This window comes from Ornithorhynchus anatinus, chromosome X1 (assembly GCF_004115215.2).
Source record: "Ornithorhynchus anatinus isolate Pmale09 chromosome X1, mOrnAna1.pri.v4, whole genome shotgun sequence".
Lineage (NCBI taxonomy): Eukaryota > Metazoa > Chordata > Mammalia > Monotremata > Ornithorhynchidae > Ornithorhynchus > Ornithorhynchus anatinus.
This window is the reverse complement of record NC_041749.1, coordinates 96310639-96328963: the sequence shown is the minus strand read 5'-3', so window position 1 is coordinate 96328963 and position 18325 is coordinate 96310639. Positions and strand designations below refer to the sequence as shown.

The 18325-nt window shown below is 40.5% G+C and overlaps 1 protein-coding gene across 9 annotated transcripts in view; it reads left to right on the top strand.

The window, feature by feature from the left end:
• The window catches only part of ITPR1 (inositol 1,4,5-trisphosphate receptor type 1), a 336719-nt gene that overhangs the window by 272485 nt on the left and 45909 nt on the right, over positions 1-18325 (top strand). For all 9 annotated transcript variants that reach the window (XM_029050132.1, XM_029050131.1, XM_029050126.1 and 6 more), the window contains 5 exons: positions 810-914; positions 2519-2711; positions 10694-10816; positions 15403-15578; positions 16837-17001. In XM_029050132.1, the coding sequence (XP_028905965.1) occupies positions 810-914; positions 2519-2711; positions 10694-10816; positions 15403-15578; positions 16837-17001 (762 nt within the window). The remainder of the gene's footprint in view (positions 1-809; positions 915-2518; positions 2712-10693; positions 10817-15402; positions 15579-16836; positions 17002-18325) is intronic.

Here is an 18325-nt window from a genome sequence, read left to right as displayed (position 1 = left end):
GGCACAAAGAAGCTATAATTCCCAGTTCTACTCTCAGGGTTTTTGAATGTTTCTTTTTTTGTTTTTAGAAGCTTCCCCCTTTTCCAATTAAGGCATGTCTGTACAATGTTTGTGAACACACACAGTGTTTTTTGTGAATATCACAAGTCAGTGCCTCTGTTGGGTAATTGCTTTCCTCATCCCTTTCACTTGAGTTGTTCAAGTAGATGTGCTATCCTAGGGTTTTGGCACTTCTTGTTGTTCTTAGGATACGAGATCATAAAAATATTGCACATGTGGTTGGCAGTCCCTTAAATGGCAAAGTATTTACCACAGTAACTCTCTTTGTGCATATTGCCTGAGGCAAATAGCAGACAATCATTATTTAACTTTTAAAACTGAATCAAAAACATTGACGTACCCCTAATGAGTCAGGACATGTGTCTCCACTATTATGAAATGGCCATTCTTCCCCTTTGCCAGTATCCAGCCAGCTGATAGAGTTTCTGGAAGTTTAGGATGGGAGGGTATATGAGGTTAGGCCTAAATACTGAAAGTCCTTTCCTCTGCCTGGATAAAGAAAACAGTAGAGAATTCAGTGTGGGCATAAGTGTTCCAATCTATGTTCTGACTAGCTCCCAAAATAGCTGTTGTGTAAATAGCACCTAGTTGGAATATAACAAGCCTCCTGTCACCTTTGCCCTCCTACTCACAGCTTTGCCAGGCATATGTACTTTTTTATGTATACCAAAATTCAGAAATGAGTTTTTTTTTCCAGTAATCAAGAAAAATTGGGTCTTTTCTATTTCTTTTCCACTCTTGCCTTCCAGTTGGCTCGTCATAACAAAGAACTTCAGAACATGCTGAAACCTGGAGGTCAGGTAGAAGGAGATGAAGCTCTGGAATTCTACGCCAAGCACACCGCTCAAATTGAGGTACAAGTATAGTGAACTCAGGACAGTTACAGGATAAGCAATGAAATGAAAGGGGAATGAGAATTTGACTTAAATTAACTTGTCCACTTCAGAAGCTCTATAAAAGAATTTGGAGCTTCTCTGAAGCTTACTGCCGAGAAATGTGGGACCCAGAGACATAAAATGACCTTCAACGTGGTATCATTGTTGGAACAGGGCTTTTGAACTCAAGACTTCCTTATCATCAAGCTCCTGACAACAGAATTGAATTTTTCAAGCAACACTGATTTTTGAAAAAATAGATGGTCTTGAGTTTTTGAAGAATTCCAATGAGTCTTTATATTACCTTTTCACAGATCTAGGTTTCTCCATGCTGACTAGTCAAAAGGAACTTGGTTTTTATCTTTTTCAGAGGATAGAAACTTAACACGCTGGATGTGTCTGCACGGGGCAGACGTCCCAGCATATGCTTTTAATGGTCATCACATTTTCGCATATGTTAGGCAGCTGACGTTTGGGAGATTTGATAGTGATACTTCTTGGTTTCTATTCATCCCAATAAGACTCAACGGCATCATGTTTTAGATGGTGCAGATTGTTTTTCCCCCCACCCCCCTCATTGCTCTCCTGCTTCTGTATTTATTGGTCCTGGGTCATGTTTGACAGTTGCTTCCAGGACTTTGCAGTACAGTAAGGGAAAGAGCAGCAAAATTGAGTTGTGGAAAAGTCCCTAAAATCTCTATGACAGTTAGGTGGACCTGCTGATGTCATGGCTTCTGGGTGGGTTTGAAGGTAGGATTATTTTTGGAGTGCCAAAGCATTAATCTTTTGTGCACCCCCTTAGACTGGGGGTCCCATTTAGGACAGACTCTCTGTATCACCTGATTATATTGCTTGGCACATGTTAAGTGATTAACAAATATCACAATTACCATTAGCATCATTATCATCATTATTATTATCATTAAATACTGGTACTTGACATTAGTTTTGCCTCAGAATATTACTTTCCAAAGTATCTGCCTCAGGCAGATGTGACCATTACTTCCTCCTGTGCTGTCTATTATGCCTAGCTATTTCACATCCAAGATCATTATGTTACTGTCCAGTACTTCTCTGTTGAGTTGTCTAACATGAGGCTATCTTAGAAACTTCAGTTAAAGCAAAATGTGTTAAGATACAGAATTGAGAGTGCACAGTGTTTTATTTTACTCTCTCCTGGGCTTCTATGTTGCTGAATATGAAATTTAAAATTTTGTATTTCTTTGCCTATGATTTGATAAATCCTAAATAGAACCATTTTAAAGTAAATTTAAATGGTTTTAAAAGGATTAGATCCTTGATAAGATCCTCTAACCTAGAATTTCCTTAGTACATGACATAAAACATTAATTTTTCTCCAGAATGGAAGATTTAGGATGATTGGAATATTAACCCGCTATCAAGTGATAAAGGCATTAGAGTGTAAAATAAGATATTTCAGAGTCATATGAAACTGATCTGAGTCTTATAAGAAATAATTTAACCAATTTTTAAAGTTCCTTCCTGATGTTTTTCAAGTACAACACTCTTAGGATCCAAGGCAGGAGTGGAAATAACCATTCAATGTCATTTATCTCCTTTAGATCGTTCGATTAGACCGCACAATGGAGCAAATAGTCTTTCCAGTGCCCAGTATATGTGAGTTCCTCACTAAGGAATCAAAACTCCGGATATACTACACCACAGAGAGGGATGAGCAAGGGAGCAAAATCAATGACTTTTTCTTGAGATCGGAAGATCTTTTCAATGAAATGAATTGGCAGAAGAAATTAAGAGGTAGGTGACGAACATTTTCATCAGTTGAAACCTTTGCATTTGATTCCAAGGCTTTGAAGGATGAGAGACATGTCTGCAAGGAGCATGTATGTTTCTTTTAAGATAATTTTTCAGTAAGAAAAGTCTGGTTTTAGATGGAATCTGGAAGGGGCAAACCTCAAATAAAGCACACATCTACCAGGAGACTTTTCCTGACTAGGCCTCATTTCTCCTATTCGCCCTCCCTTCTGCATCACCTATGCAGTTGGATCTGCACCCCTTAAGCACTTGCTATTCACCCCACCTTCAACCCCACAACATTTATGTACAAATCCCCTATAACCTCCCATTTGTCCTATCAGTTATTTCACTGTCTGTCTCTACCTCTAGACTGTAAGCCCCTTGTGGGCAAGGAAAGTGACAATCAACTCGGTATTCTCTCCCAAACACCTAGTACAGTGCTCAGCACACAATAAGCACTCAATACATTCCATTGATTAATGATTGTTTGATTGGTCTACCATTGACTGTTTCCCTCTATAAACAAAGGGGAGGATTAAGTAATTGGTTGACTTATTCCATGCACCCTTTATACACCCCTTCCTCAGCCCCTCAGCACTTATGTGCATACCCATAATTTCTTTATATTAATGCCTGTCTCCTCTAAACTGTAAACTCATTGTGGGCAGGGAATGTGTTTACCAGCTCTGTTAAAGCAGTATGACATAATGGATAGAGCACAGATCTGGGAGGCAGATTTGTAATGGGTTCTAATCCCAGCTCTGCCACTTATCTGCTGTGTGACCTGGGGCAAGTCACATCTGTTCTTTGGGCCTCAGATACCTCATCTGTAAAATGAGGATTGAGACTGTGAGCCCCAAATTGGACGGGGACTATGTCCAACCCAATTTGCATGTATCCACCCCAGCGCTTAGTACAGTGCCTGGCACATAGTAAGCACTTAACCAATACCCCAATTATTATTATTATCATTATTACTCTCCCAAGCAATTAGTACAATGCTCTGCACACAGTAAGCACTCAGTAATTATGATTGATTAATTGATTCCATGTAGACAAGCCAAACAAGTTCAAAATTTACTATGGGTCTGAATTCTCCATTAGGTATGTCCATGGTGAACAAATCAACTAGAAATTTTCTCAGGGTAAACCCAGGCATTTGTAGGGATTATGCCCTTTACAGAAGAGCAGTGTTTTTCAAGCTGGTTCTACTAGCCCTGCTTTCCTCACCCCTGCCTACATCAACAAGTTCACCAGAGTTACCAAGAGCATATCAGTCTTGTCTGCCCAGCAGGCTCTTGGCCGAGGAAGGGTGAAAGCACAGGGCCTCCATCCCCTCTGGGCAGTAAGTAGCTGAAAATCAGCTGGAGCCAGGGGCCAATTGGGAGGCCACCCAAAGACTCAATTCCATCCTCCAATCACCTTGTATACCTAACTTGGACCTGACAGTTTTCAACCTATCATGTAGCATCACAACTGGCAGCTCACTCTATGGTTAGCATATAATAAGAGCTATTGAGAAACAATTTTCAACCTGACATGAACTTTGCCCCCTGCCAACAAGCACTAAAACTGGGCTGTATGGGGCATTTTTCTTCAGAGGCATGAATTTATTGAAAATTAATTCCAGCCCCAAAGAGCCAGAATGATTATTGACAGTGTTGTTCAATAAGAGGTCTTTACAGATGCTGCTGTCCTTTGGGTGATTTCACTAGAGGCTTCCTGACAGGATTCTCTTTTTTATGGTATTTGTTAAGCACTTACTAAGTGCCAGGTATGTACTAAGCACTGGGGTAGATATAAAATAATCAGGTTGGACATGGTCCATGTCCCATATGAGGCTCAGTTTTAATCCCCATTTTACAGATGAGGTAGCTGAGGCACAGAGAAGTTAAGTGACTTACCCAAGGTCACCCAGCAGACAAGTAACAAAGCTGGGATTAGAATCCAGGTAGTTTTTTTTTAATGGTATTTCTTAAGTGCTTTCTATGTGCCAGGCACTGTTTTAAGTGCTGGGGTAGATACAAGCTAATCAGGTAGGACATAGTCCCTGTACCACATGGAGTTCACAATCACGATCCCCATTTTTCAGATGAGGTAACTGAGGCACAGACAAGTTAAGTGACTTGCCCAAGATCACAAAGTAGATAAGTGGTCAAGCTGGGATTAGAACCCAGGTCTTTCTGACTCCCAGCTCTATCCACTAGGCCATGCTACTTTGACTCCCAGGCTTTTTCCACTAGGTCACGCTGCTTCTTTTCTGTGTTTTTAATATCTACATTTTGAAATCGAAGGAAGTACTTTATCTTATGAATGTGCATTGGAAGAGAGTCTTGGATAGGTGTATTTCTAACTACTTCCATACCTGCTTTGGATTTTAGCATTTTTTTAAGGTCTGTATCCTAGATAGACACCTGCTCTGGATTTTTTGATATTTTGTTATTCCTTATCCTGGATACCTTAGTTGTGTGAACCTCAGTAACTCTGTTCTTTGGTAGGCAGTGGAATTGCTTGCAGCATTAGTTGTGTCATAGCTTACAAATGAGTCCCATTTAGACCTCCTGACTTATTAGACTAAAATTACATGTTTCAAACACTTTTATAGGGCTTTCCCAGAGGGTTTCTCAGCCCTGGGTTTTCATTAGTTCTTTCATGTGAACCTTGAGCTTTGACTGAAACCTTGGTATCAACTGTTGGGAGAAACCTAAAAGTATCACATTTTATTTGTATGACTTAGTCAGTATCTGAGTTTTTATTTGAAAACATGAATCCCAGGTCTTGAGCTCAGAGTCCAGCATTGTTGTGATCTATTTTTGCCCAGACTCTCAATTGTATAGCAGGAGCACATTGCTAGACTTTACCTTTGAAAGGCTTTGGAGCTTTGAATGATACCAAAGTCTGATACAAACTTTTAAAAGAACTTTATCATGGCAACAGAGAAGCCTATACACAATCTGTCCAATTCTCTCAATTTCAATCACGGAGAACAGGTTGTTTTAAGCCCATGCCGGCTTCTCTCTGTGGACTAACTAGTGGGAGGAAGAACTATTTGGCAGTGCAGGACACAATGGCAGCCATGGCTAAGTGACTTTGGTGGGGAAAAGCTGGATGGTCCTTTTTTACTGTGAGCCTCAAGAGGGACAGGGACTGTGTGGTCAACTTGATTCTTTTGTATATATCCCAGCGCTTAGTACTGTGCTTGGCACCTATTAAGCGCTTAATAAATATTATTATCATTATTATTCTGCAGTTAGTGTGGAGGTCTGGCCTTGATCCCTTCCCAACCATCCACATGAAAGAGGCTTGAGGAGATGGGGAAGTGTAAACTGCTATTACCCAGAGTGATTCTTCCCTTGAATACATAAGCAGAGAATAAGGGAGAGATGGCATTTGTTTTCCCTTCAGCAGCTTTTAAGAAAGCATGGTAGAAGTCTTGGGAGCTACAATAATGATAATAATGTTTTATTATATAATTATGTAACATATATAATTATAATTATTTGTAAGCACTTACTATGTGCCATGAACTGTACTAAGTGCTGGGGAAGGTACAAGATCATCCGGTTTGACACAGTCCCTCTCTCACTTGAGGCTCACAGCCTAAAAAGGAGGAAGTAGGATTTAATCCCCATTTCACAGGTGAGGAAACTGAAGCCCAGAGAAGTGAAGTGACTTGCCCAGGGTTACACAGCAACAGATGATAGAGCTGGGATTAGAACCCAGGTTCTCTGACTCCCAGGCCCATGTTCTTTCCACTGGGCCATGCTGCTTCCTTTCCAAGTCAAAGAATAAGGCCCAGGGCAATTGGACATAGGTTATGTGGGAGGAAAAGAGGACGGAAGTGGAGAGCAGAAGATGGGAGGGAGAGAGAAAGAGGCTAAGGAACAAGAAGGAAAAGATCCCAAAGATCCCCATCCATCGCTCATTTAGTCAGTAGTATTTATTGAGCGCTTACTATGTGCAGAGCACTGTACTAGCGCTTGGAATGTACAATTCGGCAACGGATAGAGACAATCCCTGCGCAACAACGGGCTCACAGTCTAAATGGGGGAGACAGACAATAAAACAAAACAAAACAAAGTAGTAGTCACTGTCATCATCCCTCTGGTCCTTACTGGGAACCAAGGTCAGTCACGAGCAGGTGTCCTCACCCTGAACCCATCTTTATGCTTGCCTTAGCTCCGGCTGCACGGGCCCTATGGGACTATACAAGCGGTAGCCTACTGGGGGTAAAAGCAGCTGACCAAGTTCTGCCAGTCACAGCCAACTGTGACCACAGCCTCCACAGAAACAACCTTGTTTTATTTTTTGTTGCCACAGTGGTAAATGCTGGTCCGACAGCAGCCACGCAGTCCAAGAGTTCTGACCCCTCACCCATTCCCCATTAATCGCCACCCACACCCAGATCCTGCGTGTACAGTGAAGACCCATATCCAACTCCTGGTGTTCTTTGAGGTCCAGAAATGCAGCTGCTATGTTCTCATTACCTTTCCCCTCCTGCCTGTAGGGTCCTAGAGGTGGAGCCAAGGTGGAACTCTCAATTCTGTTGTTCTCTCCAATTTGCTTAGCACAGTGCTCTGCACAGAGAGCACTCAATACATACCATTGATTAATTAAATAAATAAATATTTATATAAATAAATATGATTGAATAAATAATTCATGCTTTCCTGACTCCAGAGGGTGGGGTAGGCCAACTAAGCAACTCCCCACTCCCCCCACCAAAAAAAAAAAGCTGTAGAGGTGAAGCTAATGCCATTTTCCCCGTGGTCCTCATGACACCCATTGAGATAAATCGTAACTATAGACAGTCGGCTGCTTGACTTTAATTGGCTTCAAGGCTCTCTTCTGGTTAGATAAGGAAAAATTGTAATTAATGATTTATTTAAATATTCACATTGGTAGGAAAAGGAAAAAAATGTTATCAGATGAAAACATTTATTATAATTGCATTTCTGCATATTTTTGGTCAGTAAGAAAGGGGCAAAAGATATCCTCTTTTAACAGGTACATTGAAAAGTGGTTGGGAGGAGGACACATTGTTAAAGCCAAACCCTTGCTATGTATTAGGAAATGGCGATAAGTAAAACACTGCCATATCACATTCAGAATATTTTAAGTTCACCACACAGAAAGCTAGGGGAAAGTACACTGAACAGTGGTTGTCTGGTATTTTTGGGTGGTTACCTTTGTATATTCTGAGGGTATTGTATTCATCACCATTTCCTGATAAATATCTAGGATTTGGATGCATACCCAAAACATCTTCGGGGGAGTTGGTTTTTCATCTGTAACATAGAATTTCTCTCTCCACATACTCGAACAAATCTGGGCCTTGTGTCACCACACATATTAAAATGTAAATTCAGAAATATAAGTCTTGGATTTATAAAAAGTCAGGCCAATGCCTATCTGTATTTCAGACTATGAAGAAGCGTGACTCACAATTCAATAAATTGTGTAGTAGATCCAGAAAATTTTCACCACTTTCTTAATAGATCCAAAGTAGAGGGTGCAATTAAAAACAAAGCAGGCTTTCTAGATGTAATAGCCTACAGGGACTTGTTTAGCATGTCTCAGATTTTTTCAGTACCAGACCAACAAATTAATTCATAATATATAATATATACTAACTTGTTAAATGGATGGAAAATCTCATACAAATGAGATTTGAAGTGGGTAGTTCACAAATGGATTTACTGTTATCTATACTGATTTCATCCTATGCCTGCTGTTACGAGCGTACTAGGGAAGTATGCTCACTAGGTTTTGTTAGGGATGGAAATAAAGGCCTGGAACATTGGGTCATATTTTTCTGGTTGCTTATTTTAATTTACACTTAACCTCTTTTCTCTGTGTTCTACCATTCTGTTTGGAAACATTGCCTCTCAGATGACAGGTGACAAGTATCTGAGAAGTAGCATGGCCTAGTGGAAAGAGCACGGTCCCAAGTGTCAGAAGGATCTGGGTTCTAATCCCGGCTCTGCCACTTGAGTGCTGTGTGATCTTGAGCAAGTCACTTAAGCTTCTCTGTGTCTCAGTTACCTCATCTGTAAAATGAGAATTAAGACTCTGAGCCCCATGTGGGACATGGACTGGTCCAATCTGATTATCTCGTATCTACCCCAGAACTTAGTACAGTGTCTGGTACATAGTAAGTGCTTAACAAATACCATTTAAAAAAGAAAAGAAAAAAGGCTGATATTTTTTCCTAGGGGAACATACCAGAAGCTTTCTTAGTCTTCAAGGAAAATACCTCCTCCTTTCTAATTTGCCAAAATAACTAACTGAAGCAGCCAAAAGGCAAAAAAAGGTCCCTCAGCTTCTAGCGTACACTTGAAGGTTTATAGGGAGTAAACTTGCCTTTATGTTGTGTTCTTATGGTTAATGTTGACTGTTCCTAATTACTTTTGATGTTCATTTTCACCCTGAATTTGGTTAGAAAATGAAATCACTCTCATATATTGGAATGTTGCACATGCTTAAGTGCAACTAAAAACTACCTGGTAATTAATTAGCTGGAGTTTATTTTGGAGAGGAAACTTTAAATAGGTAGGCCCACTGTAGAATAGGTAATAGGATCATTTATTTGATTGGTGTCTGGCTGTTGCCTACACTTAATGAAGGGAAAGTGTCTACCAACTCTGTTATATTGTACTCTCCCAAGTGCTTAGTGCAGTGGTTTGCACACCCAGATGCTCGATAAATATAATGGATAGATTGGTCGTTCTGTTGAAATAATATGGTAGAGAATAATTCTTGTCTGTGTGACACCTGCATCCAGAGTAAAGCAAAATATATATATGCGACTATATTTTTGGAAAGTCAACTTCTGGCACCTCCACAGAAACTAATAGATTTTTTTTTAACCATCCCTCTACTTTTATGCAGCAGGCTAAACTAAAGTATCACTTTATTGGTTAAGACTGCAGTGTGACACTGTGTTGAAAATACAGTCTAATGCTTGAACTGTGGCAAGCAACTTTTTTTTATGTAGAGTGTCAGTTACAGGTCATGATTTTAGGATCTAGTCAAAAGTATCTGCTACTCATCCTTTGCAGTTTGAGACCTTTCCAACCCCTCCACTTTTCCCTACGGTCTGAACCCTGCATAGGCTGGGCCAGACCACCAGGTCCTGTTTCTGGCAGTGTTGTGGACTGGATTGGGCTTAGCCTAGTCCAGCTAGGCCACAGCAGTCACAACTGTCATACATTCTAAATGCTGCTACAGCTTCCTCATGCCCCATTTCAGCAAGATAGGTTGAGATTTCCAAAGGCATTGGGCAGGGGGTGTGGCTCTTAGACCCAGGATCCACCAAGGCCAGACACTGCCATTGTGTTGTCTTTCGAGCATTTTTCCCAAAACATTTTGTCTATCGTCATCGTCACTACTATTATTATTATTATTATCATCGTCATTGTACGAGTACTGAAGATTAGAGAAGCAGCGTGGTCTAATCGATAGAGCATGGGCCTGGGAGTCAGTAGGGCCAGGGTTCTAATCCCAGCTCTGCCACTTCTCTGCTGTATGACCTTGGGCAAGTCACTTCACTTCTCTGGACCTCAAGTACTTCATCTGTAAAATGAGGATTAAGATTGTGAACCCCCTGTGGAACATGGACTATGTTCAACCTGATTAGCTTGCATCTGCCCCAGTGTCAGCACAGTGCCCGGCACATAGTAAGCACTTAACAGACACCATAGGAAAAAAATCTACACTTCTGGACATCCGTTAAATTGATTTAGAAACAAATATCAATTTTTTAATTTCTGTTCAGGAAGCCGAAAGAAGGTGCATGGAGGGGTCCTTCAAGGGGCAAAAGTCTCCGAATTTTCCCACAGAGTGGAGTGTTAGCTCCTTGAGGGCAAGAATTATGTCTTCTGGATGTCCCCCAAGTGCTTAGCGCAATGCTTTCCACTCAGTAGGTGCTCAGTAAATACTGTCGATGATGGCTTGAATAAGCTTTTTCTCTCTTTCTGCAGCTCAACCTGTCTTGTACTGGTGTTCTCGCAACATGTCCTTTTGGAGCAGTATTTCCTTTAACTTGGCTGTTCTGATGAATCTTCTCGTGGCATTTTTCTACCCATTTAAAGGAGTCAGAGGAGGTACCGACTTTTTTTTTATTTCAAATGAAAATATTACAGTGAACTAGGATGACTATTCTCTGTAGTTTAAATGTAATGCAGTGATTAACTTGTACACTTCTGTGTATGCTTTGGGAGTCCCGATCCATGCAACGCTTGATTAAACTGGGATTTTTGTTTTTAATCTCCAGTGTTTAATACACTCTTTTCATAAAGCTACTAATGGAATTGAAATATGGAAAAGGACAAAGAAAGAAAGCAGTATAGAAGTTGCATGAGGATGCATTAGCAAAAAAAAAAAATACCAAAAAAACCCCTGATCTGGTATTCATTCAAGTCTGAGGAATCTGAGGGAAGTCTCACTCTACATATTGGAGATTTCATAGTGTCTGAAGAACACTGTTCCTTTTACTTTTTTTTCCTCCCTAAAAGTTGTGCACCTAATAAAATCTTTATAAGTCTTAGTCTTCAACATGCCAAAAATCTCTCTGTAACTCCCTGTGGTGAGCACTCTTGTCTGTATTTTACCAGGAAAGATAAACTAATTCAGTGGGCACTTTCACAGCTCTGTGTCCCCCTTCATCTCCCCTATAAATTGCTTAATTACATTTCGATGGCCCTTGGATTGGTGAATTTCCAATGGCAGGTATTGTAAGCCTGCACCTCTCTAGCGTTATTTCAGTCTCATTTTCTGCCACCTAATGCGCCTCCAGGGATATATTATTTTCAGTTTAATTTTCCATCAGAGGATTTTTGGTAGAGGCTCTTGCATCTATTTCCACCTGCCTAGAGTGAATGTTGGTTGCATGATATGAGAAAAGAGCCCAAAATGAGAGATATGAAAAGCTAGAAATGACTTTCTTATTTCACTGACTGAATTATCAGTCCTACTTAATATTTGAAGTCATTAGACTAGAACAGCTTCTAAGCTATTACAGCACTAAATAAAGTCATTAAAACATGTCTATTGATTCCCTGACCCAAGTTTTAAATTAAAAGAAAGCTCCTGGAATTTGAGATCGGATGGCATAGAAAACTACGTAGGAACATTACTGACTGTGAGCTCCATGTGGATCAGGAACTCTGTGCAACCTGAATACCTTATATCTACCCAACTGCTTAGTATAGTGCTAAATGCATAGTAAGTGCCTGCCAAATACCACAATTATTGTTATTACCAAAACATACCACCACAGAAACTAATAGAGTGGAGTGATTCATTTTGAAGAGTCGTGCCATGTGCAATTATATGCTGATTTGTTCGATCCTCAAATCTAAAATGTGTGGCATGTCTGCCCAGCTATGAAATTGCCCCGTCGATTAACAAGAAAAGAGGTGAAGTCTTAACTAAGCAAATTGCGGGTCGTATTATTCATTCATTCATTCAGTTGTATTCATTGAGCATTAGAAAAGAGGTGAAGTCTTAACTAAGCAAATTGCGGGTCGTATTATTCATTCATTCATTCAGTTGTATTCATTGAGCATTTACTGTGTGCAGAACACTGTACTAAGCACTTGGAAAGCACAATTCAGCAATAAAGAGAGACGATCCCTGCCCACACCAAGCTTACAGTCTATCCTCACAACAGGATAGCCTTAATGTCAATCATTGGCAGGTCAGTGGTCATAATCAGTATTGACCTTCCAGATGTCATCAAGACCAATCATTAACATTGTCCCTAGCTCTGCTCCCAACACTAACTGTGCTCTAATGAAATAAGATTTTTTTTTCTTTGATTGGAATGCATCAGTGATTGGAATTTGCTCATAATTAAGCAAATTAAGTAAGGGATGATTTGTCATATCAATACAGCTTGGTGCAATAGTTAACATTCTGTCATTCTGGTAGAGAACTTGATAATACAATGATGCATTTGGCAAGTTCTCATTTCATTGTCCAGGATAATAAAGCTTTTGACCATTGCAGCATGACTGTTTGATTTTCTTCCTTCTGCTTTCATTAAAAATGATTTTATAGCAAGTTTTATTCACCACATTTTCTAATTGTTGACTGGAGGGAAAATGAGGGAAACTCCCTAATACTTTTCAGGAACCGATGAATTTTAAGTACTTATGCTACTAGTCATTTTTGAATCAAAACTCTAAGTAATTTTCCCTTTGTGAAAGGCTGATAAGAGTAGACCTGCTGTTTGTTTTTTTTTTTACATCTGACTTTACAGGTCTTCATTTTGATTTATTTGCTCACAAGAGGTGATTAGCCCTTTTACGAGCCAGCTAATGAAGATCTGACCTGAGGGAATAGTAGCTTGCAGTCAATCCATTAAATTGTGCCCTATTGAGATTTTTTTTCTCAACACCTAAATTATGCAGAATGGATCAGAAAATTTCTTCACTTGTTCTCTGATCTCTGTCTCTCTGAAACCACAACCTTCAGGTTTGGACTAAACTTAGTACTGACTGGGAATATGATATTATCATCTGTCCCAAATCTAGTTTATCTTTAGACCCAGAGCCCTTCCTAAGTCCTGTCGTGAATATGCTGCTTTCCACAAGGTTCCTGGTGGTTTTTTTGAGCATGTTAGATTAACATTTTATGTGCATCGAGGCCTTCTGTTTTTCACCTCACCTTATAAGACAGTGCAACATACTGCTGCTAGACCACCGAGCTGGTCTTAAGAGTTGCTTTCTAAAGTATCCTATTTTTCTGCTTATTTTACCGATGATGAATAACCTACAGTGCGGTCTTTCAAAAGCTTGGACTGTAGACAACTTCAGATTTTTTTTCATTTCCTGTTGCATTTTTGGACCTGCTATGATGATTGAAGAAAATATAGTCCCATTTTTCATTCATTCAATCATATTTATGAAGCGCTTGCTGCGTGCAGAACACTGTACTAAGCGCTTGGGCACTGTACTAAGCTTTTACAGCAGGAAGTTAAAACCTTTATTAAGCAGGGTGACCAATTGGAACCCTGTTTTTCTTTCCCCCTTCTTCTTTCAAGTGACTTTCTTTCTTTTGAATGACATAGTACTTTCATATATTTCTTATCCTGCTGGAACTGAGTTTTACTACTTTTAGGAAACTTTGTTCATGTTATTTTATTGGTAGTGAAAAGATATTACACTTCCTGGAATTCTAATGTCAAGGATATGTTAGCTTTTCAATCAGGGCTTTATTCTGCCCAGTTCCAGTGAAATCGCATTTTCAAGGATCCTTGCAAGAAAAAAGCTCAGGAGAAAGACACTCTTAATTTTGTAGTCCCGTGCCATCTGAGCTAAAACACCAACACATTCTTGTAGACAAAACTGCAGATTCTAAAGTTAGAAGGAATTTGTGTCTTCTGTCTCTCTTTCTCTTGGGTCATGCTGCAATACCAAGAGATTGAAGATGTGAAACTCTTTTACATAAGAGGCCTTAATTGTGAAGTGCTACTTGTTTACGTTTGAAGTAGACACGGAATGTGACAGCATTTTAGAGGGTTTTTTTATGATTGTTTAACTGAAGTATATTTTTAGCCATGATGCCTCATGTTATACAACCAGACCGTCTCGAGGGATACTCTAAATAGAAATAGAGTGAGTTGACAAAAACTGGTACAAGCTCTGTGACAGCAAGTATGATACAATAATTATGGTGATGCTTATGGTACTTGTTAAGCACTTACTATGGGCCAAGCACTGTTCTGAGCACTGGAGTAGGGATACAAGTTAATTCGGTTGGAGAGAGTCTCTGTTCTACCTGAGCTCACAGTCTAAGTAGGGGGGAGTAGGATTTAATCCCCATTTTACAGATGAGGTAACTGAGGCACAGAGAAATTAAGTGACTTGCCCAAAGTCACACAGCGGATACGTGCAGAGCTGGGATTAGAACCCAGGACCTCTGACTCCTAGGCCCATGCTCTTTCCACTAGGCCATGTGGCTTCTCTAAAATACATACACATTTCTGACCTTGCTATTCAAAGACAACAGGACTTGTTCCTCTTTTGTCCCTAAGTGGATGCGTGGATGAAAAAGCGGATCTCTTCCACACTGTGTGCATTTAAGAAAGTAGGGCACTTTTTTGAGTCCCTTCTAGCCCCTTGCCAATTGCAGTGAGCAGTGCATTTCTAAATAAGGGGCTGCCGAGACACCTAAGATGCTGCCAAAATGGCGTAGTTGGTTCTTCGGCAGACTGCCTCCTATTAAGTTTAGGACTTGAGGGAAGAGAGAGCATGTCAAAAGCAGGACCTGGACTTAATTTGTTTTTCCATTAGGGGTAGTAGGTTCCACTGAGTCATCAACATCCTCTCGCTCAGCCCCACTGTGGGCAACAGCCCACATTGCTACACGGCTCCCTGGGTAGGGTGAGGCTAAAGATAAATGCAGTCGTCTTCCCCCATTTTGGGGTTACTGATGCAGGCACTAGAGGCTTCACCTCCTCCCTTTTCAATTTTCCATCAGGCTCTTTTCGCGTAAAGGAAGAGGTCAAGTTTGGCTGTTAATGGGATTTTAAAGCTGAATTGTTCAGTGTGGGATATGAAAAAATGGCATTCAAATAAACAGAATGGGGTGTTATTTAAGAAAAGTTGGGGAAATGAATTTTGTGTCTGCAGCTTACAGTAGGTGAAAAGATTGATCTGAAGGACCCGTTCTTTGTTCCTACTAGGTACGCTAGAGCCGCACTTATCAGGATTACTGTGGACAGCTATGTTGATCTCTTTGGCCATTGTTATAGCCCTCCCTAAGCCCCATGGCATTCGCGCATTAATTGCTTCTACGATTCTACGGCTAATATTTTCAGTAGGTTTACAGCCCACGTTGTTTCTTCTTGGTGCTTTCAATGTAAGTATAGAACGGTTTCATTGGCATTTTTCTGCGATCCACCTTTCAGTGTAACTTCATTTATGTCCCCACGAAATTTGTTTGGAGATGAAAAGTATGGATTATTCAGAGTAAAAATGGGTTGAAAATGTTTGGGGTCTTTTTTAAGCAGCATTAGTAGACCAGCAGGAAGGGTGGTCACTGTAAGTGTGTATTCATCCCCTTTAGGCCAAAGTGAATCAGGGGTGGGAAAGGCCTCTGTCCATTTCAGCAAGACCCTGTGGAATCTCCTTCCCCTTCTCCACCCCCTCCCGACCCACTCCCTCCTCCTACTCCTTCTCCTCCTCCCTATACCCTCCAAGTACACTCAAGCATTTCTGAGACTTTCTCTGGGAGCTGACAACAGCCGTGATAGCAATGACAGTGCCATGAAGCTGTCTCTGGGATCCTCCATAATCCCAGAATTTTGTTGGGGGTGAAGGGGAGGGGGTCTAGAGAACAGGTGAGCGGTCCATGTTGTAGATGCAGATTTGAGGGGCACCTCAGAATTGGTAATTGAAACCATATGAGTACATAGGTTTTTTGAGAGGGTGAATGTAAAGGACAATCAAAGGACCCAGAATCGAATCCTGGGGGACTCTCACTGTTTTCAGGGTGAGGAGAGAGGAAAAGGTAGCAACAAGGGAGATAGAGGGGAGGGGTCATTTATGAAAAACAGGATAAAGCTGGATCCATGAAACCAAGGCCAGAAAGACTTTAAAGGAAGAAGCGAGGGAAATTAATACATCTTCTGTTCTCGATTCTTCTGTATCTTAGGTGCCATGTGCACAATAGAAACTAATTAGATATTTTTGATAATAATGATCTTACGGATGATAGTTTTTGACCGATTTTGTGTTTGACTTGTTCATATCACAGTGTTAGAAATTAATGTTTTTCTCATGAGCACCATACATACTTGCACTCATAGCAGCATTTCATGTTAATGTAGTAGTTCAGATGTGTCTACTAGGCAAAATAACTAGGTGACTTTTGAGAAATATAAATTTTTCTTTGCACAGCAAGCAGCCAAATTATGTTTGGAGATTAGTACACGCTCTGTGCAGTCAAAATAAGCAGCCCCAAATTATGTAAAATGTCTGCATTACTTTGAGTCTCGACCAGTTACTGCTGCAGTCATTGATGTGTGTTGATTTTGGATTTTACCACTGACTTTTCAAATTTTCCTTAGGTTTTGGTAGACCCACTTTCATCTGATGTTTCCTGTGATTGTTCTTAGGTTTGTAATAAAATCATTTTCCTCATGAGCTTTGTGGGTAACTGTGGAACATTCACAAGAGGATACAGAGCTATGATTCTGGATGTCGAATTTCTTTATCATCTGTTATACCTGCTGATTTGTGCCATGGGGCTCTTTGTTCATGAGTTCTTCTACAGTTTACTGGTAGGTATATGTTCAGGTTTGAAGCTCTGCAACTGTTGAAAAGCTCCTCGATTAGACTGTAAACTCTTTGAGGGCAGGGATCGAGTCTAACAACTCTACTGTATTGTACTCTGCCATACCCTTAGTACAAGTGCTCTGCATACAGTAAGCGTGCAATAAATACCATTGGTTGATTGGTTGATTAACTTACAGTGGGATTCTATGACCTTTTCTATGTGGAAGATATTTCCTTCACTCATTAACATAAAGGAAACTATATACTGTATAATTTGTTGAAACTCAGCCATACACAGTGCTTGGGTTACGAAGGGAAATAGGTCAGGTAATAGGTGAGGAGGAGATGCTTAGACTAGGGATTAGGCAGGGAAGCCTCCCCCTGAAAGATACTGTTTTGTTCTAAATGCTGTTCTTAAAATTAGTATTTTAGTGCTTTCTTTCCTTTAGAAAAATCAATTCTTTATAACAGAAAATTCCCCTCAATTTACTATTTTTAGAGGTATTTTTGTGAAGCACTATGTGTCAGGCACTGTATTAAGACTGGGTTGGATAAAAGCTAATCAAGTTGGACATAGTCTATGTCCCACACGGGGCTCACAGTCTTAATCCCCATTTTACAGATGAGGAAACTGAGGCACAGAGAAGCAGTGTGGCTTCATGGATAGACCATGGACCTGGGAGTCAGAAGAACCTAGGTTTTAATAACAACAACAACAATAATAATAGTAATAGTATTTGTTATGTGCTTACTATATGCCAGGCACTGTACTAAGCACTGGGGTGCATACAAGCAGATCGAGTTGGGGACAGTCCCTGTTCCATGTGGGGCTCACAGTCTCAATACCCATTTTACAGATCAGGTAACTGCAGCACAGTGAAGTGACTTGCCCAAGGTCACACAGCAGACAAGCGGTGAAGCCAGGATTAGAACTCATGTCCTTCTGACTCCCAGGCCAATACTCTATTCACTACACCATGCTGCTTCTCACAATACTGGCCCTGCCATTTGTCTGCTGTGTGACCTTAGGAAAGTTACTTAACTTCTCTGGGCCTCAGTTACCTCATCTGTAAAATGGGAATTAAGACTGTGAGCCACATGGACTGTGTCCAAATTGATTAGCTTGTATCTACCCCAGCGCTTAGAACAATGCCGGGCACTTTCTTTTTAATGGTATTTGTTAAGTGACTTGCCCAAGGTCACACACAGCAGAAAAGTGGTGGAGCCCAGATTAAAACCCAAGTTTCTGACTCCCAGGCCTATGCTCTTCACACTAGGCCACACTGCTTCTCTTTTGACTGGAAGACATTTTTGGACTGTTACGATCCG